The sequence below is a fragment of the Gopherus evgoodei genome, chromosome 1 (genome assembly GCF_007399415.2).
Source record: "Gopherus evgoodei ecotype Sinaloan lineage chromosome 1, rGopEvg1_v1.p, whole genome shotgun sequence".
Taxonomy (NCBI): domain Eukaryota; kingdom Metazoa; phylum Chordata; order Testudines; family Testudinidae; genus Gopherus; species Gopherus evgoodei.
In genome coordinates, this window is record NC_044322.1 from 135,180,646 (window position 1) to 135,202,214 (window position 21,569).

General features: G+C 41.3%; 1 protein-coding gene across 7 annotated transcripts in view; it reads left to right on the forward strand.

Annotated features, from left to right (window-relative positions):
* The window catches only part of FRMPD4 (FERM and PDZ domain containing 4), a 466,579-nt gene that overhangs the window by 293,340 nt on the left and 151,670 nt on the right, over nt 1-21,569 (forward strand). For 6 of the 7 annotated variants that reach the window (XM_030572864.1, XM_030572808.1, XM_030572828.1 and 3 more), the window contains one exon: nt 1,116-1,232. In XM_030572864.1, coding sequence (XP_030428724.1) covers nt 1,116-1,232 — 117 coding nt within the window. Of the gene's footprint in view, nt 1-210; nt 232-1,115; nt 1,233-21,569 lie in introns of those variants that run through there. The other variant, XM_030572854.1, reaches the window with a different exon arrangement.

Genomic DNA, 21,569 nt, shown 5'->3' on the forward strand with positions numbered 1-21,569 from the left:
ACCCCCTGAGGGGTCCCGACCCCTAGTTTGAGAACCCGTGGTCTGGAGGGTCTCTGAATGGATTCTATGTGTTGTGGTGTCCCCTGCATCCCTTCCTACTCCACACAGATATCCATGCTTCAGTTCATGCTGTTACAAGTCTAGACTTAGGCTCTATGCCTGTAACTCCCTGAGTGGTGGCATTTATTCACAGGACCTGGAACATCTCTTGCAGAAGAGGGAAAGGACCAGGTTATAAAAGTTGACTTTCCATGGGGCTGAGACCTCCCTGCTTATGTGTGGAGTTGGAAGGTCAGACATTCCAAAACCTATCCAGGATGATGGGGCCCTTAGTTGGAAACACAGATGAACCTTCCATGTACCCCTCTTGTAGGTGTTTCTTTGGAGTAGTACAGTTTGGCCCAGATCAGCAATGGAGAGTGCTGAAGTGGAGATCAGCAGCAAGATGCTGGCAGAAAAAATGTGAATTGCAAGAAGCTATTTGAAGGAGAAGTAATGGATAATAAATGGATGTAATTACAAATACATATAGAATGGATACAGCATCCCTATACAGTACCTAAGTATGATGGATTTTCTTTATTACCACATAAGAAACGCATAATAGGTTGATAGTAACAGGAGTGTGCATCACATGGGAATTGAACATTTACATAGCTTCTTGTGCCATTTAGTGCATTAACGTGCCTAGTTTGCCACAAGGATTCTATGATTAAACTGTAAGTGTTGGGAATTTATCATACTGGAACAGAGGAGTTAGCAAAGACTAGAACTGTTTTTGTCTGTTTTTTCTTCTCTTGATTGTGCTGCAATATATAGGAAAAATAATTGTAGTGATAGATATATGTGGCCATACCCTGAGTTCAAGTCCCTTTCACAGACAGGACCTTATAAATGATTGCAAATCACATTCCTTCATAACTACTAGGAATAAGTTGATTGAGATTAAAACTGAAAAGACTCCTTTCTGCAACCAGGAGATTGTCTGAGAGAATATTTCACAGATCTGAAGCTACTCAGATGTCACAGTGGTAGATGTGGTATGCAAGTATTGATAAACTAGAAAAATCAGACTTTCTCCTTTGTTTCTAAGTTTATTTTTTGCTAATTTTCAGCCACAGGACCAAGTCTTCAGGTTGGCCACATCCTTCAGGAACCTGGAGCTTGAACCAGGGCCCACCCTATGGATGGGAGATGACGACAAACAGAGATGGGAGAGACTACTTCATCAAGTAGGTTGAACAGATTTAGCATGAGCTTTTTGCTACAAATGGGTGAAGGTTGCAGTTCAGTACTATAACTCCAGTACTTAGCACTCTTTCTCTCTGCATCTTGAGTTGACATCAGCTTCAACTTTACCATATTCATATTCAACTGATCTGGTTTGTGCACAAAGGGATGGTCTTGACCACTCTTTATTGTATCCTGTCTCTTTCATGCTTGCATATCATGGGTATCTTCTGATACTGATAGAAAGACAGATAACTTAAGGATCTGTTTTTCTTGGTATTTGATGTTCTGCTGAAGACAGTTTCCTAGAAAAGAACCTTACAGTGAAGAATTACAGTAAATATGATTCACAAAACATCCCCCCCAGATTTAAAGAATGAGGCAAAAGATCAGTTTTGACTGGGACTAACAAATCTGCTCTGTCTCTGACATGTGATCTCTTTTAGTTTGCCTAATACATTCATCATACTGGCAAAGAGAAAATAAGTTCTGTGATCCTATCTAGTGTATAATCTAATTCTTAGCTGTGCAGGCAAATGGAAATCTAAGATCCATGATCCTTTGCCTCTGGGTTTAAAGGATTGTAAGAGAAATTAAAAGGAATGATTAGATTGTAAACAAAGTTTGTTTGCTTTTTTCCCCTTTAAAATATTCCATAATTACTCTTTTGAACTCTTTATGTGCCTCTGATTTAAAATAGATTTTCCTATCTAAGTAAGTGGAGCTCTGGTTTGGACTGTAGTTTGGAACACTTTTTTGCTAAGAACAAATGAAATAGCAGAACTATCATTTGGTTTTACTCTATTTGCTACATATTAGTCTAATTTACTTCGGCAAAGACCAGGCTAAGTGTTATTTCAGAAGCAGGATTTCAAAAGTGCTCCACATATAGAACTGGTGGTCAGAATTTCTGAAGAGCTCAGCTCCTGTTAAGGCACCTAAATTAAGTGTCCAAAATTTCAAAAGGCCCTAGAACCCAGCAGCAGCCATGGTTCTAACTTTAATTGTTCTTAATGGGAGCTCTGGGTGCTGAGCGCCTTTGAAAATCTGGGGTGAGATCCTCATCCACACTCTTTACGCTGTTGGAATGTTATAAAGGGTTGGAATGTTATAAAGGAGCCCTAGAAGCTGTGCATCTAGTTTAAGGCGAATTGTCCTAGCACAAAAACTGAGGCAGACAAAGAACTCACTCATAGGCACAGGAGACATAATGGAGGCAGGAAGGGTGCACTGGGGACAGAGCCACAGAATGTAGATTCTGAGTAGGCCCTGGGCAACCAGGGACATAAATTTAAACAGGCCTCAGGGTGTTTAAATTATGTCAAGGGCTGTAAACCAGCCCAGGACTGAGATGGTGTAGCCTACCCTAGCCACCCTCGCCACAGCCATTAGTTCTCATCCGTGGACTTGAACATTTTTCCCAACTCATATATCACATGACCTTACAGGCTGGGATGTTGTCATAGCATTCTTTCTCAAATCTGAACCTTAGAGTCCAGGAATGAGATACTAGCATGAATTTCCCTAAGCTTAATTACCAGCTTAGATCTGATAGGCTGCCACCACCCAAAAATATAGTGTTTTGGGGCACTCTGACCTCCCCAACCTTCCCTGGGGACCCCAAGAACCCAGATCCCTTAGGTTCTTAAAACAAGGAGAAATAAACCATTCCCCCACCTTCCCCCTCTCAGAACTTCCCTCCCTGGGCTATCCTGAGATACTGATCTAACCTCTTAAATCACCATACAGAGAAGCATCTCCCTTCCCTTCCACAGAGAGGCAAACAGATTCAAGAAAAACAGAGAGAGATTTTATCTCTTCCCCTCTCGTCTCCCCACCGTCCTGGTGAGTTATCCCAATCCCCTGGGATAAAACAAGGGAAACAGAGAAAAAACAATCAATGAGGTTCTCTAAAAAGAAATATTTTATTAAAAGAAAGGAAAAAGTAAAGAATTATCTCTGTAACTTCAAGATGTAAATATTACAGGGTCTTATAGCTTACAGACACCAGCAAGAGACTTTCCCTCCAGTACTAATACAAATCAAAATATTCCCAGCAACTACACATATAAAAGTTAACCAGCCAGATCCACAAATGCAAATAGAGTAAACAATTAAAAAACCTAAACCGCCTGTTTTACTTACTATATGAAAAGAAACTTAGAGAGCCTGTAGTAATGTCTGGTCTCTCTCAGACCCTCCGAGAGAAGAACAAAGAAATCACACCCAAACTTCCCTCCACCCGAATTTAAAAGTATCTTGTCTTCTGATTGGTCTTCTGGTCAGGTGTCCAGTTTCCTGCTTGTAACCCTTTACAGGTATAAGAGACATTAACCCTTAACACTCTGTTTATGACAGATGTGTGTGTCAATACAATAACTTCTCACTTAATGTTGTAGTTATGTTCCTGAAAAATGCAACTTTAAGTGAAATGATGTTAAGCGAATCCAGTTTCCCCATAAGAATGAATGTAAATGGGGGGGTTAGGTTCCACTGGAACAGGTACAGAGAAGGGCTACTAGGATGATCTGAGGAATGGAAAACCTGTCATAAGGTTTATAGCTTATAAACCTGTCATAAGGTTTATAGCTTTATACCCCACACAGGCACTCAAAGAGTTTGGCTTGTTTAGCCTAACCAAAAGAAGGCTGAGGGGAGATTTGATTGCTCTTTATAAATATATCAGAGGGATAAATATCAGGGAGGGAGAGGAATTATTTAAGCCTAGTACCAAGGTGGACACAAGAACAAATGGATGTAAACTGGACATTAGGAAGTTTAGACTTGAAATTAGATGAAGGCTTCTAACCATTAGAGCAAGGGTAGGCAACCTTTCAGAAGTAGTGTGCCGAGTCTTCATTTATATACTCTTTAATTTAAGGTTTCGCTTGCCAGTAATACATTTTAATGTTTTTAGAAGGTCTTTTTCTCTAAGTCTATAATATATAACTCAACTATGGTTGTACGTAAAGTAAATGAGTGTTTTTAAAATGTTTAAGAAGCTTCTTTTAAAATTAAAATCCAGAGCTGCTCTGACCAGTGGCCAGGACCCGGGCAGTGCGAGTGCCGCTTAAAATCAGCTCGCGTGCCACCTTCGGCACACGTGTCATAGGTTACCTACCCCTGCATTAGAGGAATGAAGTTCTGGAACAGCCTTCCAAGGGGAGTAGCAGGGGCAAGAGACATATCTGGCTTCAAGATTAAGCTTGATAAGTTTATGGAGGGGATGGTATGATGAGAGAGCCTAATCTTGGCAAATAATTGATTTTTGATTATTAGCAGGTAAATATGCCCAATGCTCTGTGATGGGATGTTAAATGGGGTGGGATCTGAGTTACTACAGAGAATTGTTTCCTGGGTGCTGGCTGGTGAGTCTTGCCCACATGCTCAGGGTTTAGCCGATCGCCCTATCTGGAGTTGGGAATGAATTTTCCTCCAGGGCAGATTGGCAGAGGCCCTGGAGGTTTTTCGCCTTCCTCTGCAGTGTGGGGCCTGGGTCATTTGCTGGAAGATTCTCTTCATCTTGAGGCCTTTAAACCACGATTTGAGGACTTCAATAACTCAGACATAGATTAGGGGGTTGTTACAGGAGTGGGTGGGTGAGATTCTGTGGCCTGTGTTGTGCAGAAGGTCAGACTAGATGATCATAATGGTCCTTTCTGACCTTAAAGTCTGAGCCTGAGGGTAATTTTTTTTGCCATATAGTAGAGTACTATAGTTGGAAGATGCCCTTGCGTTACCCCACACAGGCACTGGAGACAATGAGGCAGGCAAGGAGGCTGAAGGTGCTGTAGGCTAGGAGAAGCACATTGCTCAGCAGCGGCAGCTTCCCCTACTCTGCAAGCACCAGGGGCAGGGAGCTCAGCCTACCCGTACCCTCAGCCTACCCGTACCACTCCTTCCCCCAAACTCCCACCCTTAACCTGCCTCTTCTCCCCCACCCCACACCACATGCGACATCCTCACTCCTCCCCCCTCCCTCCCCTACCTCCTGCCCGCAGCAATCTGCTGGCTTCCAGCATTCAGGAGGCAGGGAAGAGGAGCAAGGACATGGCACACAGGCTCCCCCTCTCTCCGTCTCCTGCCTCCCGAACACCGCAAGCCAGCTGATTGCCGCAGGTAAGAGAAGGAGAGCCTGCGGGCTGAGTCCTTGCTCCTCCTAAACGCCACAAGCCAGCTGATTGTCGCTGGGGGAGTAGGGGAAAGGCGCTGATCCACAGGGTCTGCCGGCACACAGGAGGTGCTGGGGGGGAGCGTAGGGGAGTTGATGGGAGGGCTGCCAGCTGTGGACAAAGCAGTCAGCCAAACAATGTTATAGCGAAGCATTGCACAACTTTAAATGGAGCATGTTCTATAATTGAGCGGGGATGTAAGATCGAAACAACATTAAGCGAGAGGACGTTAAGTGGGGAGTTACTATCTTTCAAGTATCTTTTTGGGTAAACTGTATTTTAGTACCTCCAGCTACTAGCCAGCAGAGATACTTTAAAAAGTCAGTAGTTTTCTTTAATAATTACCTCTCGAATTCTTATGCTTACACTCTGCTAGATTAAATTCAAAGTGCTGTGGTGTTTCCATTTACAGGATTCTTTCTGAAATATTTTAGTCATTTAGTATTTAACTGTCAGCTTTACTGAATATGATTACCCAGCGGTAACTAAAAATCCCAAAGACTATTTCCAAAATGCACTAATCAGGTATATAATTTGGGAAGAATCTTTTAGAATTGTGCATTTTTGCTATTGTTACAAAGGCCTAGTGAAGAATTTAGACAGGATCTTCCCAGAACTTTATAGCTGTCATTTGCTTTAACAGTAGTATCTAGCTAGTGAAGACAACCATTAAGCTTGATTCCTGTGTCCTCTAACTTCCAGAATGATACTAGTCACAAATGATAGTCTAATTCTCATGGATCAGTACGGAGCTGTACCTTACTATATTGAATGCATTAGCACTCATGAATTCTGTAAATTAATAGAGCATTTTCAAAGTTAATATCTTACTGGTAATTATCACCTCTGTCTGCAATTTTTGTTGTTTGATTCCCTCTTAATATGTTGAAGCCCCATATTGTTTTACTGCCTTTCAAAATATTGTCGAAATTATCTGATCAAAATTCCTTAACAGTCAAAAGGACCTTTTATGTTGCCAAATTATACTGACCTTAGCATTTAATTTTTGTATTTAGTGTGTGTTTAGTGCTCATAAAGATGCTAAATTAACATTCTAGAGATGATAGCCCTCTATTCCCTTTGGGGCCATTATTCTAGCTGCAATTGGCTATTTATTTGTTTGGATGTATACAAACTGTAATTGAAGAGCACCCAACTGGTGTTCTGGATGCCCTTGACAGTTCTTTTAAAACGGTAACATAAGTAGGCCCATTAATTTTTCACACATCAACAACTGAAATTAGTTGAGTTTGCGCACAACCCCCAGCCCTTCCCAACACCCATTTCCTCGTAGCTCAGAGAAATGAGATGAACATTACCATGTTTTTACAGAACTGGGAACGAAGTTAGGACTTGTCTGCGCTTAAAATGCTACATTGGTGCAACTGCACCACTGCAGTTGGCCACTGTAGCGCTTCAGTGGAGACACTACCTGTGCCAATGGGAGGGTTTCTTCCATTGGAGTAGGTATTCCACCTCGCTGAGAGGTGGTAGCTAGGTTGATGGGAGAATTCTACTATCAGTCTAGTGCTGTCTACACCAGGGGTTAGGTCGGTTTATCTGCGTCCCTCAGGGGGCATGTCTACACGACAAACTTAAATCAATCTGTGTTAGTATGACCTACAGCCATTGCGGTGGCTGATGTCCACACTACCCTCCTTCTGTTGGTGATGTGCATTCTCACCAGGAGCACTTCTACTGACTGAAGAGGGGCAGTGTGGGGGCTGAGAGATGGAGTCTCAGCTCTCCACTGTTCCCCACTGGGAACCCAGCTGCCCCCCGGGCTTCTCGCCTTCCCACTCCCTACCAGGAGTGACTTCTTACCTCCCCGAGTGGGAGCAGAGTGCTGGGATGAGGGGGGCAGCTGGGCTCTAGCTGGAGTCCACCCCCAGCCTCCAGCTTTCTTGTCAATTTTCATGGAGCCCTGAAATTGACAAGAATGACAGCTAACAGCTGATGTACCTAATGCAGTGTCTAGAGGTACACCGTGTCGCCCTAACTGCATTGACTTGAGCCCTGCACCTCTCATGTGGGTTGTGTTATTAGGATGGTGATGTAGGGCACTTACATCGGCAAGAGGAAGTCTGTAGTGTGTACACTGATGTAATTAGATCAGCATAAGCTGCCTTACATCAGCCTAACTCTGTAGTGTAGCCCAAGTCAGGGATGTGGAGTTTTCACACTCCTGAGTGCTATAGTTATACCAACTTAATTCCCTAGTGTAGACCAGGCTTTAGTGCCAAAGGCGGAGGGCCTAGCTGAGAACATCCTGCCAGCCACTCCCTCTCTTTTATACAGACCACTCTGGGACAGTATTTCACTGACAGAGAGCCAGTGTTTTAGATAAATCATTTAGTGCTTTACAGGTCAAAACCAACATCTTAAAATCAATTTGGAAATCACGAGGCAGACAGTGTAGGCTATAGAGCATAGATTTAATATGCTCATTTGCCACCAAATTCTGCACTAGATTTAATGTAGCCCCACGTAATGTTCATTGCAATAGTCTAATCTCATGGAGGCCAAGCTAAGGAACAATCCACATCTGAAAGAAAAGTGCAGCAACCTCTTAGCTGTCCACAGATGGAACAAAAACTGACCTGGCTGTAGCTGGTACCTGATTAAACTCTTAATGTTTAAAATGCCCAAATACTTGGTTGATAAGTATAGCCATCTTACTAAAAGCTAAGCATGGTTTGACTTGGTCATGACTAAGATGGGAAAACTCTTTGAAAAAAAGTAAGGTGACTGAACTAATAGCACTGTCTGGTGTTGGACGTGGAGGATGGGCAGTCTGTTGCTGAACATCCTTAGTTTTGAATGGGAAGTAAAATGAGGTGCTGACAACTTCTGGCTATTAACAATTCTGTGGTACTTTTTAAGGCTCCTGTCCTTGACAAATGCCAATTAAGACATTCTACTTCTTTAATATCCCTTTGCATTATAACCAGATACAATAGTTATCATAATTTCTCATCATTAAACTGTTTTGCTGTGTTGCTGACACCATTTTAATGGCTGGTATGTGTCATCTCTGAAATTGCTGTGTTTTTATGATAGTTAAACAGTTAACACTATGGGTATGTCTACACTATGAAATTAGGTCGATTTAATAGAAGTCAGTTTTTTAGAAATCAGTTTTGATACAGTCGATTGTGTGTCCTCACTAAGCGCATTAAGTTGGTGGTGTGCATCCACAGTACCAAGAATAGTGTCAACTTTCGGAGTGTTGCACTCTGGTAGCTATCCCACAGTTGCCGCAGTCTCCGCCGCCCATTGGAATTCTGGATTGAGCTCCCAATGCCTGATGGGGCAAAAACATTGTCACGGGTGGTTCTGGGTACATGTCGTCAGGCCCCACCCCCTACCCCCGTGAAAGCAATAGCAAAAAATCGTTTCTCGCCTTTTTTCCTGGATTACGCAGGCAGACGACATACCACGGCAAGCATGAAGCCTGCTTAGCTCACTGTCATCGTATGTCTCCTGGGTGCTGCTGGCCAACCTCGGTTAGTTTGGTCGGGGTGCCTGGGCAGACATGGATGCTCCTGGCAGGCCTTGGTGAGGTCGGTCGGGGGTGCCTGGGCAAAAATGGGAATGACTCCAGGTCGTTCTCTTCTTTCATTTTCGTCTAATGGAGATTCAGTCCTGCCTGGAATATCATGCCAGCTGGAGGCTTCTGCCTCAGGCTGCTCTCCCAGTCAGCAGCACCATGCTACCTACCCCAGCCTACCCCTTGCTCCCATGGCTCATGAAACCTGGAGAGCAGTAAGGAGCAGTTCATCTATAGGCTGAGCAAGTGCATAATAGTGGTAGAATGTGCCTCTGGACATTTAAAAGCTCGAGGACACAGTTTACTGACTTGCTTAGACCTCAGTGAAACCAATATTCCCGTCATTATTACTGCTTGCTGTGTTCTCCACAATATCTGAGAGTAAGGAGGAGATGTTTATGGTGGGGTGGGAGGTTGAGGCAAATCGCCTGGCTGCTGATTATGCGCAGCCAGACACCAGGGTGGTTAGAAGAGTGCAGCAGGGCATGCTGCACATCAGAGAAGCTTTGAAAACCAGTTTCATCACTGGCCAAGCTACAGTGTGAAAGTTCTGTTTGTTCCTCCTTCATGAAAACCCGCCCCCTTGGTTCACTATACTTACCTGTAAGTCAACCGCCCTCCCCTCCCACCTTCGATCTCCGCTTGCAGAGGCAATAAAGACATTGTTGTTTCAAATTCAAGCATTCTTTATTAATTTGCCAAGGTAGCCCAGGTGGTGTGGGGGAGGAGGGAAGCACAGGGGTGGAGTAGTTGTAGGGGCACCCCCTAGAATGGCATGCAGCTCATCATAGAAGCAGCATGTCTGGTGCTCTGACCCGGAGTGGCTGTTTTCCTCTCTGGTTCTTTGGTAGGCTTCATGCAGCACTGCTGCGGGTCCCTGTTATAACCTCTGTCCTTCATGCCCTTGGAGATTTTTTTTCAAATATTCCGGCATTTTGTCTTTTGGAATGGAGTTCGGATAGGATGGATTCATCTCCCCCATACAGTGATCAGATGCAGTACCTCATGTTTGGTCCATGCTGGAGCTCTTGCGATTCTGTGCTGATGACCTCTGCATGGTCACCTGTGCTGATCAGCTCGCTACGCTGACCAAACAGGAAATGAAATTCAAAAGTTCGCAGAGCTTTTCCTGTCTACCTGGCCAGTGCATCTGAGTTGAGAGTGCTGTCCAGAGCAGTCACAATGGAGCACTCGGGGATAGTTCCCGGAGGCCAATACCATCAAATTGTGTCCACACTACCCCAAATTCGACGCAGCAGGGTTGATTTCAGCGTTAATCCCCTCGTTGGGGAGGAGTAGAGAAATTGATTTAAGAGCCCTTAAAGTCAACAAAAATGGCTTCATCATGTGAACGAGTGCAGGCTAAAATCAATCAAAGGCTGCTAAATTCGACTGAAACTCGTAGTGTAGACCAGGGCTATGTGTAGTTAGCCACCGTTTGATGCAGGTGAAAGGTGATCTGTAACTAATGGGTCTGATGCATCACTGCATTACTTCAGTTATATATTGATGTAACTCCACTAAAAATCAATGCAGTTTAACCAGCATAAAACTGGAGCAACACAGTGCTGAAGGAGGCCTCACATCTTTATCAGTTTCATAACACATGCAGCCATCGCAAAGGTAGTTTCATTAAATTTAATCAGTGAGGTTATTTTTCAATCTTTTGCTCCCATGTGCTCCTCATTCTGATGACCATACCTTGGCAAAGAGGGTTAGCTGGAGCTTCTCTAAGGAATCTGTCATGACATTCCTTGAGTTAGCTGAAGGGTTTGGGCAGCACAGATGTGAAGTGGTTATTCCCTTAGGAACTAAGGGTATTGCCTCTGCTGCTCTCCTAGCCCATGGTGAAGGACAGAGCTTGGTACCTGCAATCAGAGCCTTTACATTGCAGTATGAGCATAGATCACTATGATACTGGTACAAACCCAGGAATTTTGTGTATCATCCTATCTGATGGCCAGTGACTGGAAGTCCCAAACATAACCAGCTTAGGGCCCTGGGTTTACCAGACTTATAGGATCCCTTATGATATATGTAGGGGCTAAATCTTAATGAAATTCAGATACACTTAAGTCAGCGGTTCTCAGACTTTTGTACTGGTGACCCTTTTCACATAGCAACCCTCTGAGTGCGACGCCCCCCCCATAAGTGAAAAACACTTTTTTAAAAAATACATTTAACACCATTATAAATGCTGGAGGCAAAGCAGGGTTTGGGGTGGAGGCTGACAGCTCATGACCCCCCATGTAATAACCTCTCGACCCCCTGAGAGGTCCTGATCCCCAGTTTGAGAATCCCTGACGTAAGTTATTGTACGCAGATATATTGAACAGAGGTAGGTTGAAAATAATTAACATTTTGTCAGTAAGGCTGAAAGTAATCAAAGCAATGATGAATTCATATTACATACAAAAACAAATATACCGATTTAATGGAAGGGAAAGAATGAATGCTCTGGTGGGATAAGATTATGTAGTCCTTTGGTACTTCATGTCAGTCTCACTTGCCTGCTGATAAAGTATGTGGACCGCACTGGTTGGATGTTATATTGCATTGTTTATCGTGTATTTTATATTAGTGGCTCTCAACCTTTCCAGACTACTGTATCTCTTGCAGGAGTCTGATTTGTCTTGTGTATCCCCAAGTTTCACCTCACTTAAAAACTACTTGCTTACAAAATCAGATATAAAAATACAGAAATGTCACAACACACTATTACTGAAAAATTGCTTGCTTTCTCATTTTTACTATATAATTATAAAATAAACCAATTGGAATATAAATACTGACATTTCAGTGTATAGTACAGGGGTCGGCAACCTCTGGCACACGGCTCGCCAGGGTAAGCACCCTGGTGGACTGGGCCGGTTTGTTTACCTACCGCGTCTGCAGGTTTGGCCAATCGTGGCTCCCACTGGCCTCAGTTTGCTGCTCCAGGCCAATGGAGGCTACGGGAAGTGGCACGAGCCAAGGGATGTGCTGGCCGCAGCCTCCTCCAGCCCCCATTGGCCTGGAGCAGCGAACTGCAGCCAGTGGGAGCCACGATTGGCCAAACCTGCAGACACGGTAGGTAAACAAACCGGCCCAGTCCACCAGGGTGCTTACCCTGGTGAGCCACGTGCCAGAGGTTGCCGACCCCTGGTGTAGTATATAGAGCAGTATAAACAAGTGATGTTCTATATGAAATTTTAGTTTGTACTGACTTTTCTAGTGCTTTTTATATAGCCTGTTGTAAAACTAGGCAAATATCTAGATGAGTTACTGTACCCACTGAAAGACCTCTGTACCCCCAGAGGTACATGTACCCCTGCTTGAGAACCACTGCTTTACATGAGAAAAATCACAGTACATGTTACTGTATGAGACATTTTGTAATGATGACTAAGGATAGCACTAGCTTTTAAAACACTCTGATCAGCGTGCATCATCCCTCTGAAGTGGTAATGCATATTACGTTAAATAACTATCACTTGGGTGCATTAGAAACAGCTACTTTCAGAGAGCAAATAGCTCAAGAATTTAGTTATGAGATTTGAAGCCATTTACTGCTGCACCGAGTCACCAGTTCAAATCTAGCAACGGTTGCTAGTGAACTATGGTCCTTACCATCTATGCCCCAGTGGCCTGTGTGAAATGTGGTGCTGGTACCTCGGTGTATATCTACACTGGAGCCCTAAGTCAACCTAAGTTAGGTTGACTTATAGCCCACTACAGTAATTACTGCAGTGGATGATGCCCACAATACTCCCCAGGAGTGGCTATACTGACTGAAGAGGGGCAGTGTGGGAATCAGCTCCGTGCAGCTCCCTACCAGGAACCCAGCTGCCTGGTCTTAGCTGGGAGTCGGGGAGAGCAGCCTCCCAGGCTTCTTGGATCCCAGAGTGGGGAGCCTCCGGCCAGCAGCCTAACTGGGAGTGGGCTTTCTTGTCAGTTTCACAGCTCTGCCAACCAACAGTTCATGTAAGTAATTCAGGGTCTACACAGACACTGCTTTGCCGTAACTACACCATCATAAGCTGTACACCTCTCATGGAGGTGGAGTTCTGTCAATACAGTAGGGCACTTACATCAGCAGGACAAGGCTGTACTTTACACACTGACATAATTAGGTCAACATAAGCTGCATTACATGGACCTAACTGTGTAGTCTGGACCAGGCCTCAGTGATGAATATGGAGGGTAATGCATAGGACAGTAGACAGATCTTAATGAGACAGATCTCCACATCACAAAAACAGGCATGAATTTTAATCCTTGTTGGCCATCTCAGAAGAGGGGACCAAAGATAGACTTAGTAATTACTCACTTGCCCTTGCAGTGGTCCCTTTCAGGCTTGAGTGAGACACAGAGATGGGGACAGTGTGCTCTTGCTGCTGCTATGCTTGTATTTGTTAGTTGTTTAAGTAGAAGTCTTCAGTGTCAATAACTGTTAAACGAGCACCTTTCATGAGCACTAAATTAACTTAAAAATAAGGCCAGTAATTTCCTTTCCTTCCCTTCATTTTGACCTCTGGATTCTCAGAACAAAAGAGCACGAGGAATGCTTTGGAAATTGATAGTTATGCCTGTGGAAAAAGAAAAGAGATCAGCAAGATAGCAACTCTCATGTTGTCTTTGAGGTTTTAATATACATACAGTTAACAAATTATATTACATTGGAGGAGATATAGCAATTTATATCTTTTTCTCGTTTTGACTAAAACTCCTTAAATCAAGTATACAAGGTGCCGATGGGTTTTGCATAAGCAAATGAAATAGTTCATCCAATGCAACATTGATTGCTTTTTGAGTTGCATTATTTACTGTGTCATATGTATATTTCCATTTAACAGTAGGCCATATTTAAACATATTGTAGTTATGAAATTAGAGGGAAAGAAAATCTAATAGCATCTCTATATGAAATAAAAGGTAACTTATATGGTGTCAACGCAAAGGCTTTCTGGCATGAGTTCTAAGCAATGGTGTTGGAACTAGGTCACTCTCTGACTTAAAATAGTAATAATACACCACAAATACATGGTTTCCATCTTCAGCACCCCCACTATAAAAATTGTTTCAACATCCCTGATACTAAGACATGTTTATTCTTTTCACTGAAGCAAATTTGGTTCCTTCTTTCAAATATGGGACTGCACCTGTGCACTGAGCTAATAAATGGTAGCTTCCACTGCCTGACACTTTGCAGAATTGATACAAAAGCCTTTAATTGAAATACTTTGAGAAGCGACTATCAGTTCACTACGTCCTTTTTACAGGATGCAAAATGGCCATCCTGTTCAACTTCAAAAGACACTTTTCTTGAATTAGGTCAAGTTTTCCATTAGCTAAAATTCTATTAGGTAAAACTTCTTACTCCTTTTTTTTTTTTTTTTTTTTTTTTTAATGTGCTCACTTGCAATAGCCTCATGAGATAAACAACTAATTTTAGTAAAGGTTGCATGGGGATGGCAATTGTATCATGTTAATCCTCATATTAATCCTAAAACACACACAATATAATGCAGGATCAGTATAGAATAGCTAACAGCATATATTTAATGCACTGCTGGTCTATTTTCTATACATTTATTATATAGAATACATAATACACCATAATTTGAAATGTTTACAATGTGAATTTGAATACTAACCTGAAATTTAGGCCAGGTTCATTAGTGGATATGGCATGAACTTGGAGTGATCATAGGGTTTCAGGAGGAAGCCATGTAAAACATGATGATTCTGAGTTTCACTTAGTTGTTTAGTTTATTCAAGTAAAAATTCAGAGGCTATGAACCCAGGTGAATTGAAACAATGTTTTGCATAACCCACCTGTGAACAGAAAACACCACATTTTCCACTGCTCAATTGATTTTGTTTATTTCATGTGTTCCCATGTGACCTGCATTTGCGGGAAAAAATCCTGCCAACCTGTTGTAGATCACAAGGGGAAATGTTTGGCCTCCATTTTAATTCAGATCAGCATTTTGCCACACCAACAAACCAACACTGAGTTGGACACATCTTTCATAGTCTGCTCAAAAAAGTCCCAAGACTATAAAAATCAAGATTACAATGATTGTGTAGAATTGTACTCACAGCTCCAGCAAGATGTAATCAATTATGTTGTTCCCAGATGAAATCCCCCAAATGATCTCAACTTATTTAATTTACATCATGTTCTCATTCACTGGTATCCTCAAAGACATACTCAGATTGCTGACTGAGTGCATTCTAACTCCACCCGTTGATTTAGACTGGATAAATTTCTGTCTTGCTGCATTGGTATGCCCCAATGGTTGCATCAGTTGAAATGTCCTGCAGTATATTTTATCATCCCTGCCCACTGCTGTTTTTCACATGTGATTCAGACATTTTCAAGCATAGTATTCTCCTTTACTTTTCCCAGCTGTATCTGAAGATCACAGTTCTCTTTCCTGAGACATATAATGTTATCAGCTTTGTGAATTTTGGCTTGTGAAATTGTTGTCCTTCACCATCATTGCCTAGCTCAACAATGGCACAGTTGCAGGATGGCTAAACTGTTGTCCAAAGTCATCTGTGCTTGTAAACAAAAATCCTGTCAATAGTGTCATGTAATTCATGACTTCACAAAACACCAAAGCATACACAATTCATCTATTTCACAATATATCTATAGCCAGAAGGACTATTTTGCCCCAAGTAATAAGTCTGTAAGTCATACTGTGTGTGTTTTACCTGAACTTATGTCCTTTGGTGAACTTCATCTAACTCTTTTGCTGCTTGTTGTCCTCCTGGACAGTTTCTAGAACAGTAAGCCTGGTTGTCTCTTCTAGCAGACATGAGTTTGCTTCCTTCTTGCATATAGTTTGTACATCTGGCTTTCTGATAGTGTGGTCATGACGGCAAACAATCATTGATGATATTAATAGCAAGCCATTCAGACACCCTTATTACTAAGAACCAAAAATGTATACCTGATGTAGAAGGGAGGCTCACCAGCATACTAATCAGTTTGCCTGTCTAGGATATCTCCAGATCAGCTGATCTTCTTTCGTAGTATCCCTCTAGAGTTTGGTCCATCAGAAGGTTCTCAAGGATATCTCCAGGGATAGAGTATGGTGAAGGTCTCATGGTCGTTACCCCACTATGTTCTTGGAAGAGCTACTGTAGTGTAAATCACCTCTCAGTTTAGTCTCAGAGAACAGAGTCACAATGAAAATTTGAGGCGGCAGCTACCTGTGCACTGCCTGGTTGCATTGCCATCCTGCAGCTGTCTCTCCAAGAGAAGAATCACATTGAGGTAGTGCAGAAACCAGTTACAGTTTATTTGGACAGTTTGCAAAGTGGCGGAAGAGGAGGCAGTGATGGGTTAGCCTTGCATTGCTTTTGGAAGCAGCATTTTCACGGTGTTACCACAAGTTGAGTGGAAGGAATGCTATAGAAGAGTGCAAACCGAAAACTACAGTAGGGAAATTTACCATTTCCCCCTAATTTTGTATAGATTGCATATGATACATTAGGATATTTATTAAATTGTAAATAGTAATTTTAGTGTGGCTAAGCTGACTTGTTTTTATTTCGTCCTCTCAAATGAGCATGTCAGTTCTAAGAGGCAAGTAATAACACTTTTATTTGGCAAGCAGGATGAATGATTCATTAATTATTTCAGACTCTCATTGGGCATCTCCACTTAGACCCAACTCAGTAAATTTCTTCTTCCCCCATACACTTAGGCACAACAAAACCACGCAGGGTTGATCTGTGGGTGTTTTCTCTTCTCTAATAATTTAAAATTGTAAAAACAAAACAACCCTCAGTTTCAGCAAGAATTTGAGTGGATAAATGTAACCATTTGAAAGTTACTGAGCCTACTGTATACAAAATGAAGAACATTTTGAGCTTCTGCTCACCTTTTCTGCATGAACAAAGATATCCAGTGAAACTGAAAGGCAACAAATTTAACAGTGAGAAAGTAGTAGTTTGTTTTTATAACCGGTATAAATAACATGTGTAACTCATTGCCACAGAAACAGGGTTAGAAATGTGCATCTCTAATTAATCCTCTTGTGAAAAAACAACATGTAATTTAAATGTGAACAGATATAAATCTATACGTTTTAGGCAGGTTATTCTGTAATTGTGAGGTTTCTTGCACCTTCCTCTGAAGTATCTGATATGGGATGCAGAGACAAGATAGACTAGATAGACAACTCTTCTGATTGGTATGGCAATTACTATTTTTCTGCTCTTCCTGCAACTAAAATGAATACTGTGCTGTAAGGGGAAGTATAGTATCTCTCTTTCAGCCTGCCTGAGAATTTGCTTCATAAGGCTTGCACCTGCTCTCTCAATTGATGTTTTCTTGAGAGGTAGAATTGTTCCAATGGGGAGGGGAGTTGGAGTAAAAGACAAAACAACAGGGAAGCACAAACACAAATTAATGCTTAAAGGATAGTTGAATAATTAGGAGGAAGCAGAAGATTTTTTTATAGAGCAACCTAAGTGTCAATGGTCTGCTTAGAAACAACTTTCATACATTTTCGAAAGGAAAGTGACTGTTAGATTAATCAAACTTCTTGCAAGAGGGAGGGGACACTGAATTTAACACTAGTCCTTCACTCTCAGAAAGGGTTGCTTTATTTATAAAATACGAGAGATGTAGTGAACTGAATATTGACTGAGAAATCCTTTTTTAAACAAATAGTGATATGACATTGGCATGTGGGATTACTATATTCTAAGTAAATGAACAATAAGGCCAGGGAAGACTGATGCCCTTCAGAAAGAGTTGAGAGGGATAATAAACTAGTCTAGAAAGAAGACACTTCATTTTAGGTTAAGTTATATATTAATGGACCGTATTCAGCAGAAGAGAAATAGTTGTTTCAGAAAAGCATAAACTGGCAGATAGGATTGTTTAATTGTCTATTTCCCTACATTTTTTTGATAACATGGTGAAGCCGTTCATTTCAGGGTCCTGGTCTCAACATTCAGGATCTATTTTGTGACCTTTTCCCCACCATCTTTTCCAAATTCATATGCCATGCGAGCTGGAGGCATGTAACTGAAGCTTAGTGTTCCATGGATGTCTGAGAGATCTTACATCCTGAATTAGGGTGTGTGATGGAAATTAGTTGGAATAAAAGATGGAGATTTCCCAGCAGATAGGGGAGGGCGTTGGGATCTGCGGAACTCATGTGTCCTACTTCAGAAGACATCCTGTTTATTCAGCGGGCTCAACTAATTTTCATTGTAGAATCCTGATAGTATGAAGTAACTTATACTTCACACCACCAGTAAGTATGTGCAGTAAAACATCACATCAACATTTCAGCATGCCCTTCAGCGAGTGGTGTGCAAGTTACTTCATTTGGTGAAGAATCTTATCCCTAGGTTGTAAGTATTATCTGTTTTCTATACCATTATTTTTTATAGAGGAATTAAATAAAAGCATAACTTCCTGTTTATGTAGCACCTAGAATACAAAATGCTATGTTCAGGTTCTGCAGAGCCAGCCAGTAAGAAGAGAGGTAGAAAAATCTAACAAATTAGCAATCCTAGTCAAGATCATTGCATGGAAACACTGTAAATGAGAGAGAACCATATTGATTTGCGCTCCAGAAACACACGAGAAAAATTAGCCTATGCCTAATACAAAGGAATTGCAGAACTGTGGAGAAAAGGGTGGGGGGGATGAAAATTACCAAAATATACTGATGTTGTGCCTTTAAAGAATACAGTCCAGCCATACAGAGCTTCATGTCATGTATGTGTGGGATCTGAAACAATTACTTATTGTATTGTACATCTTTCAGGAAATATGGTATTTATGATGACTTTGCAACAGCTCTTAAAATAATTTGAAGGGCACACAGATTGAGGAGAACATGATTGCTAGAAGCAGAAATTGATATTGGAGCCAACAAAGAAACAGATAATGATCTATGAAAATGCAATCCTATTGTAAGACATAATTGTTTGGAGTATTACTGTAGAATAGTGTAATACTTTGTTTTAATAAGGGATACTCATAATGCTAATGAAACACTACATAATTTAATTCTTATTTATATGTGGTCCTATTGTAAATTACCTTTTCTACAATAAAATACTACTTCATTACATTCAAAATGTTGAGCTCCCAACTATAATGTTAAGCAGACACACTGTATGTGTATGTTATGAATGCATAAAATGAGCAAATATCTTAACTGCACCCAAGCTAATCTAGTCACTAACAGCAGTGTGACTCATTGGAACATTTAAAAGGTCATTTATCTGTCTAATGTTCACTAGTATCCTATGCTGTTCTATGAAAAAAGTCTCAATTTAAAATAAACCAATTAAACTGTGTGGCTGTTCAATTAAATTTTACCATGGCAACAAGGATTAGGCACATAGAGTACAAACCTGCTGACAGTGCAGAGATTATTCCTAGTTTTACCCTAATAGCAATAGCCAGTTGCAGTTAAATTTTCTGCACCAAACATTGTGAGATGTAAAATGAAGGGGATTGAAGTGCTTGTGATGCATCTTGGGACATCAGAGAATATTTTCCTGACAGGGGAAGTAATTAGCTAAAATTACAAATAGGAACATGACAGACATAAAAATGTGTAGGATCATGGGATTTAATCAGCGTTCCCTAATTAAATCCTTGGGATGCATTTTGTTTAGAATACATATAGAATGTAATATAAAGGAGACTGCCATAATTCTATACATTCAACAAACTGATAGCTTCTTTTTCTTCATTTTTAAATGAAAAGGGACCTTTCAACAATTTTAAGTGGGAAGGGGAGAATTGTTGTCTGCAACCACACTATGGAATGCAATTTTCCTTTCTAATCTTTCCTTTTATACACACATGAGTAAAGTTACATATATAGTCCTTTTGAAGTGTGTATTTTTCCTATGCTTTGATCAGGGCAAAGTGTTCATTGATCTGTCTGTGGAATCCCATGAACACAATCAGATTTTAGATTTCTCTTTAGAAGAATATTCTGGCTGCTGTCATAACATTCTGTTGATGGAATGGTAGGACAATACAATGATCTGTCCTTAACCATTGATATGGTAGCTTCTAAATGCATTCTTCACATTATCTTCCTAAATCAATTTTGTACACAGATGACTTTTGACCAATGAATTGCATAGGGTGTATGTTGGAATGTCAGTGACAGAAATCATGCTCCAAGTTAGATTGACTACAACAGAGTTTTTAAATCCCTATGGTGTGTCTGTAGTAGAGACAATTAACCTTTACTTTTCTCATTGCATCTGTTACATCCTAGTCAGTGACACAGGTGTTGCTGTTGGATAGATTTATTAATCTCATTTTCCTCTGCTGGGATACACAGAACCAGCAAGGAGTTTCTCATTTACTTTGAGTGTACTGATTGGATTCAGAATGAATTGGATATTTTCATGGTGCCAGATCTGTGTCTGGAAGGGATAAGTGTAATATCCTTTCTGGTTTGCTCAGAGGCCCTAAAAGAGCTACCTCTTTACCATGAAACTAATTGCTATCTGAGATCTTCCTGTCTTGTGGAATGGTAAGCTGCTAGTTACCCTCCGCTGTATATTTCTTGACGCTGGAGTGTTTACCACTGCCTCAGAACTTCATTTAAAGATTATTGAGGAGGGTGTAGTAAAGCAAATGTGGTGCTATCTGGAGTCCTCAGTTTTTCATGGTCCCTTTCAATTCAGCTTTGACACAATACAATATAGAACTGCACTAGTCTCATTGGTTGAGCATCTCCTTCTCTTGATGGATAAACATGAGGTGACCATGCTAAATCTCTTATTTCATTGAAGCATTAACCACCAGGTTTTGTTTGTCCTCTAGTGTTCATTCACTGGGATAAATGGTGCTACCCTAGACTGGTTCTCTTCTTTCCTCTCTAAGAGATCCCTGAAGGTGATTTTGGTGTCATGTTTATCTGCCCGGAGGTCAGTTTTCCATATGATTGTGATTTTTTTCTGCCACTCTTCCCATTCAACTTATGACTGAGACAGCTGGAGACAGGTTGTAAATCTGTTTGGGTCAAAATGCTATCAACATATGAATGATCTGTAGCTATGTATCTTGTTTTTGGCAAATCCAGGCTGCATGGTGTCTCCCAATATCTGGTTAGGATGTGGACTTTGATGAGAGTGAGTTAGCAGATATGTAATCCAAACCAGTAAGAGTTGATAGTAAGATGAAAGATATTCAGGTCATGATTACCCTGTCCCCCAGGTTGAGGTGGATTGTCCATGAAAGAGGTCTGCAGTTCGGAAGATGCTTTTGGATGCATGTAGGCACTTGTTCCCAAAATCTCCTTTTTTTAAAATCTATCTTGTAAAATACTTGCAATCCTTTCTGTTAGATCCAGAACTTGGCTGAATTAAACCATGCATCTGTGACTTGTAGGTTAGATTGTCGCAGTATATGACACCCATGAAGACAATTCTCTGGCTATAGCTGGTTCAAAATGCAGCTGCCCACCAACTGCATTGGCTTCCAATTCACTTCAGGTGCAATTCAAGCTACTGGTTGAATATATGGCTTGGGTCATCAATATCTGAGAAATCTCTCTCTCTCTCCATGTGTACATTCTCAGCAGCAGAGATCTTAAGCTGGATTGCTCAGGATAAGAGTCCCTA